This window comes from Octopus bimaculoides, chromosome 1, assembly GCF_001194135.2.
Source record: "Octopus bimaculoides isolate UCB-OBI-ISO-001 chromosome 1, ASM119413v2, whole genome shotgun sequence".
Lineage (NCBI taxonomy): Eukaryota > Metazoa > Mollusca > Cephalopoda > Octopoda > Octopodidae > Octopus > Octopus bimaculoides.
Window position 1 is genome coordinate 65,692,993 of NC_068981.1, and position 6,623 is coordinate 65,699,615.

Here is a 6,623-nt window from a genome sequence, read left to right on the forward strand (position 1 = left end):
GTGGTATTTCTGGATCTAATTCAAATTTTGCAACACGTTTGCTCCAGTGTTCAAATTTCTTTGTCTCAGGGTCGATGTAATAATCAAAGACAGTACCCTGACTTGGAAATTTCACTGACTTGAATTCGTTAATCCACCATTTGGTGAATTCATTTCTATAGTCCACCAGCTGAAAGTAAAAATTATTTATATTATTCTTTACTCTTTTATTTAAGTTCAAATAGTTTATTTTCTTTGTATCACACAGTTTATTTGTGTGAATGGAAAATTCAAAATATTCTATACAGTGAATGTTTTCACTCTTTTTTTTTTTTTTTCTGTCATAAAGAAAGAATTGGTCACTAGTCTAATAAACACGTAACATTCATGAACATCCTTTTAAGCAACAACTTTGCAGCATCACATACTAGACTTAAGAAAAGAGACTGGAGAGATAAAGACAAAATTGACTTTGGCAAGATTTGAAATCAGAACATAAAGGGCTGGAAGAAATATCACAAGACATTTTATAATGCTTTGACAATTTTGTTAATCCAAACATTGACAACAGTAGGTTTAATGGTGATAATGGTGAAGACTATACTGGTGATGACAGTGGTGCTGATGGTGATAATGGTGACAAGGATGATGATGACAATGATAATGATGATCACCTTGATCATGATGACAAACATGATGATGCTGATTTAGATGCTAGTGCCAATGGTGATAACAGTAATAATGGTAACGTTTTTTTTATTGTAAAATGTCCATAACTCTCTCACCTGGTCCTGAAACATAGCACCACCAAATGCCCAGATGCATGCAAAAACAAAATATAGTTCATAAAGTTCCTTAGGAGAGTCAGCTGGTGTGTTTTCTGGGCAGAGTAAACATTCTAAAAGGTAACACAGCATCTGTATATGGCTACACTCAGCAATAGGTGTAATTTTTTTGAATCGTTGTCGTAGAGTTTCTAAACAGGTTGGTACATATTTGTCAAAGAGAATGGTCAAATTAGCCTTTTCTGACTGAATTTCCCTCCTGTCAATCCAGCTCTGAACATAGCTGAAATGTATAAAAATAAGAGAAATATAAACTATAATTAGTAACTGATCAAACAAGGGAACCTCTATGTAGTCAATTGTCCTGTTAGAAAATGCAGCCCCATTCACCTCAAATCACAATTTATCATCTTAAATAAAGAGAGATACATTGAACATACAACACACAACAACAATAACAAGTGTTCTGAGGTCATTTTCCCTGTGAAACCAGGGTTTAGTCTTGTGGGGGCCCAAGACAGTTTTTTTTCCATTTTGCTCTATTCTCTTCATCAAATCCTTTGCTTTCATTTCATTTTCCATCGTCTTTAGCAATTTACCTTTCTCCTACTTCCGTTCACATTCCTGTCTATCGTTCTTCTTATCTGGGTTTTCTTCATTCATCTTCAGCACATCATACATTCATACCATTTCTTTTTAAAATATCCATCACTGATTCTATATCCTTATTCTCTGCAATTCATCGTTTGGTTTCTTGTTTTGTCTTTCCTTTAGTGATGCCCCACTCATCCTCTCATTCTGTTCTTTCATTCTCAATTCTTTCCTGCCTTTCCTGCTTCTTTGCATTCATTACCCCTGTTTTACTCACATAAATTATAGTACTTCTCACACCTGCTATTTACACTGTTCCCTTCAATTTCAGTGACATCAGCCCCTCCTCACAAATATGCCACCCAGTTCCTAACACTTCCATGCACAACTTACTCAAGACCATTTTGATCAAGCACTGTGATCTGGTTACACAATAACTATTAGAAATATAAAGAAAACAAGGTAAAAGATGGTAATGAAAAGAGAATTTTAAAAGATGCTATCATACATTAAATTCAACTTATGTTGAAAGTGAACAAACAAAGTTTGCTTTAGAAACATTGAGATGTACTGAAAGATACAGATTTTTCTGCAAAATATGGATAATTTATCCTGTTCATGCTATATTATTAACATTATATTGTATTTGAGAATAAAATTATTTCCTTATCTGAGAATTTAAAAATTTTAATTAAAAGGTTAAAATTTTAATCAAAAGGTTGTGAAAAAAATTTAAAAAACTCAAGTAAATGGGACCCATTTTACCTAATACTTTAACAGAAGGTTCCTTAATATAATGAACTGATAAATGTTTTCTTTTTTCATAAGCTAATAAGGAGCCTTTATGGGATCACTTGACTGGCTAGAAATAGCACTCAAATCTCTTTTGTATCACATCCTACTGTCATGAAAAAAGGAAGGACAGATTGGATAATGTTGCTCTAGATATACAATGCCTAAAAGTAGTATGAGATGGTTACACTTGGACTGCTTCTGATCATAGGCCTTTGCCCACATGAGGATTTGAGCTCAGTATCAAAAGTGAGATGTTCATCTCCCAATATGGTGTTTACTATATAATGACTTTACTGGTCAGAAGTGGTCAGTATCTGATGAAGATGAAATCCACCTATCAATTAGTCCCTATGATAGCACCCAATATTAAGAGATCAGAGACTACCTTGAGCCTGATGATGCTGACAGCCAAAAGTTAGCAATACTGTTGTCACTGTCAAAAATTGACCATCACTGGTTTCACCAAATTTATTGAAGTCAAGAGCCCACTGGTAAGTAAAATAAGAAACTAGATCTCTCATAGATCTGGTTAGACAAAAGCCAAATTTACTAGTTGATTACAGCTAGAATGTCTATGATCATAGGTTAGCTTGATCAGAGCTGATCTGAGGCTAAACAACACAAACAACTTACGGATTCCAGCCAAGATCCTGTGGGTTGATATATAAAATTCCAGCCCTTGATACAGTAGCAGGAGTAGCTGTCTTCAGATGGCTGATTTCAAAAAGCAAGCGCATAGATGGAGTAAGAGGGATACGTTCATTACTGGCTAAAGTAAGCACTTTATTGTCATCCATAACAGTGTTCAGAGATTCTATCCACATTGGATCAATGTCTCCATCTAAGACAATCCATTTCAGACCATCTCCACTCATATTTGAAAGGTCTCTCATTATTACAGAAAACAGGCCTAAATGAAACAAAAAAAATGGAAAGAAAATTAATTAATTTTAAAAGAAAATTGTTTGAAAATATTTTAAGAATATTCAATAGATGACACTTGCTTCTAAATTGAATACATCCATGTGATGGATGTATTCAATATGCAAAAAATACACACACCGATACATGCACATACACACCTGTCTTCTTTAGCAAATTTGTATATTTGCATATAATTTGCATGTGTGTGTGTGTATACAGGGTTGGCCAAAAGTCACCCAACAGTAAATCAAAATTCCATAAGTACTATCTGTAATTCAGTATTGACTTGAATGGAAAAATGTGTCACTCAAGAAGGATTTCAGTTTGAACAATTTTCATGATGTTTCATACAGACATCTACACCACATATACACAGCCATACCTTCTCATATACATATATGCATTTATATATATATATATATGCATATACACACACATATATTCATGCACACATACACTTACATGTACATACATACACACTATATACATCTACATCAACCACCCACACAAATACATGCACTTATATATATATATATATATATATATACACACACACACACAAACATACACATATGTGAGTAAACATACACACATATACATATATACATATCTCAATACACACACATACATGCTTTTGTATATTTTTTCATATATTTTCCCCTTTTTTGTGTATATACATATTTTTTTGCGTGTGTATACTTGTAAGAAAAAACCTTTTACAACCAGTAAAACATACATTTTTCAGTTTCAAAATGGCTATTTGAAGCTTGAAATTCATACCAGAGTCACCCACTGTAAACATTATTATTAAAATAAAAATTATCCTTCTAAAAGTCATCTCTACTCATTTTTTCAATTATATTACACTGTATCAAGAACTTTCTTTTTATTATTCTTGTTACTCTGAAACTACCATATGCCCTTCCCTTGGGCAACCCCCTAGTGTCATCCAACAACACCAGAGACCTTGGAGTAACTGCTGATAACAATCTAAGCTGGAGTTCCCATGTAAACAGCAAGGTTGACTTGGCCTGCAAGATGTACTCCTGGATTCTGAAAACTTTCTGGTCTAGAGATGTTCATATCATTATCCTTCTCTACTCTACTTTTGCCCAATCCTACCTTGAATACTGTTGCCCACTGTGGTCTCCCCACACAATGCAAAGCATTATGAAAGTGGAAGCACTCCAGAAGTCAATAACGAAGCCTGTTTTGAAGGGGAAGCACTTTTCCAGATGACGATGAACTTAATTCTAAGGTAAAGTCTTGGCTCCAGATGCAACCTACCGACTTTTACAGATGAAGTCTTCACAGCTGCATAAAATGATGGGAGAAGTGAGTCACCATTTGTGGTGGCTAGGTAGAGAAGGACTAATAATTACGCCAAGTTTTGTTTATCCCAGTCCGTGGGAAGTGGGTCAGGGGAAATCTTTAATGAACACCCTTTTTGTGTGTATGTGTATGTGTGTGTGTGTAACAAACACACACATACATACAGAATGATGATTGCTCTTTAACAGCAATTAATATGCTAGAATTAATATTAGTTTCAAATTTTGGCACAAGGCCAGCAATTTGGGGGGAGGAGTGCAGGTCAAGTCAGCACACTAACTCATTCAAGTCGGAAGAAATATTACTAAGCATTTTGTCCAGCACAGTAATGATTCTGCCAGCCTTCTGCCTTATGACAGTATTAATATTGATTTCAAATTTTCACACAAGGCCTATAATTTTGGGTGAGGGGCTAAATTGATTACATCAATCCCACTGTTCAACTGGTATTTATTTTATTGACCCTGAAAGGATGAAAGGTAAAGTTGACCTCAACAGCTTTTGAACTCAGAACATAAAGACGCACGAAGTGCTGCCAAGCACTTTGCCCATTGTTCTAATGATTCTTATTTCTTTATTGCCCACAAGAGGCTCAACATAGAGGGGACAAACAAGGACAGACAAACGGATTAAGTCGATTATATCGACCCCAGTGCGTAACTGGCACTTAATTTATCAACCCCGAAAGGATGAAAGGTAAAGTCGACCTTGGCAGAATTTGAACTCAGAACATAACAGCAGACGAAATACTGCTAAGCATTTTGCCCAGCGTGCTAACGATTCTGCCAGCTTGTCGCCTTCATTGTTCTAATGATTCTGTCAGCTTGCCACCTTTATGCTAGAATTAGAATTAAAAGATAACTTACCATCTTTCCATTCTCTTGTTGATGGATTAATGATACCAAATAGTTCATCATTAGTTACAGCTTTTGGATCCAAGACAATTGCAAGGGGTTTCAGCTTTTGGTTACGATGGGTTTGGAGTAAAACATTCCAAACTTGGCTCTTACCAGTTCCAGCATTTCCGATGATGAAAACAGAGTGTCTCACATCAAATAATTCTTGCAACTGAACAACCTACAGAAACAAATTACAAATAGAGTCTAGTTGGAGTAAAGCCACAAAATAATAACTAATAATAATATGCCTGTAAGTAAGTGAATGAATACATGATATATATCTTTCATCTTTTACTTGCTTCAATTATTAGACTGTGGCCATGCTGAGAATCTTTTTAGCTGAATGAATCAACCCCAGAAATTATTTATTTTAAACCTGGTACATATAAGCTATTAGCTTCTTTTGCCAAACAGCCAAGTTACAAGGATGTAAACACATCAGCATAGGTTGTCAAGTGGTGGTGGAGGACAAACACACACACATGCATGCACACACACACACACACACTTTTATATATATCATCATCATCATCATCATCATCATGATATATATATATATATATATATATACACACAATAGGCTTCTTTCGGTTTCTTATTTCTTTATTGCCCACAAGGGGCTAAATATAAAGGAGACAAACAAGGACAGACAAACGGATTAAGTCGATTATATCGACCCCAGTGCATAACTGGTACTTATTTAATCGACCCTGAAAGGATGAAAGGCAAAGTCGACCTCAGCGGAATTTGAACTCAGAACGTAAAGACAGACGAAATACCGCTAAGCATTTTGCACGGCGTGCTAACGTTTCTGCCAGCTCACGACCTCTTTCAGTTTCTGTCTACCAAATTCCCTCACAAGGTTTTGGTTGGCTCAAGGCTATAGTAGAAGACACTTGCCAAAGTTGGCATGCAGTGACAAGCTTCTTAACTCACACCTACATCTGCACCTATTTGTATATAATTTCTTTCTCAATAAACCTAGAATATGCCGCCTTATAATTTCACTCACATAGGTACTGTCATATGCTCCCATAGACACATTGAACAATTCAACCTTGTTTTGTCTTTTATGTGTGTGCGTACGCGTGTGTGTGTATGACAATTACAAGAAAAAGTCTAGTTAAAAATCAACCCTAGAAAAATGGAAACAAAAGCTTTACTTTGCACAGCAAAGTAAAGAAAAGAATCCTAAAAAACTGTACCTAATCAAAACCTTTGTTTCAATACCAGATCAGAGATGTTCAAGAAATACAGATACTTCAACTGGCACTTGTTACAGAACTGGGACTAGCAATCTATGTTCATATATATATAT

The 6,623-nt window shown here is 35.3% G+C and overlaps 1 protein-coding gene across 1 annotated transcript in view; it reads right to left on the reverse strand.

The window, feature by feature from the left end:
• Window positions 1-6,623, reverse strand: part of LOC106870727 (dynein beta chain, ciliary) — a 109,770-nt gene that overhangs the window by 41,942 nt on the left and 61,205 nt on the right. The window contains exons 32-35 of the mRNA XM_052967251.1: window positions 5,273-5,483; window positions 2,784-3,060; window positions 765-1,047; window positions 1-169 (exon numbers count right to left, since the gene is read on the reverse strand). The exon at window positions 1-169 is cut by the window's left edge and continues 1 nt beyond it. Coding sequence (XP_052823211.1) covers window positions 1-169; window positions 765-1,047; window positions 2,784-3,060; window positions 5,273-5,483 — 940 coding nt within the window. The remainder of the gene's footprint in view (window positions 170-764; window positions 1,048-2,783; window positions 3,061-5,272; window positions 5,484-6,623) is intronic.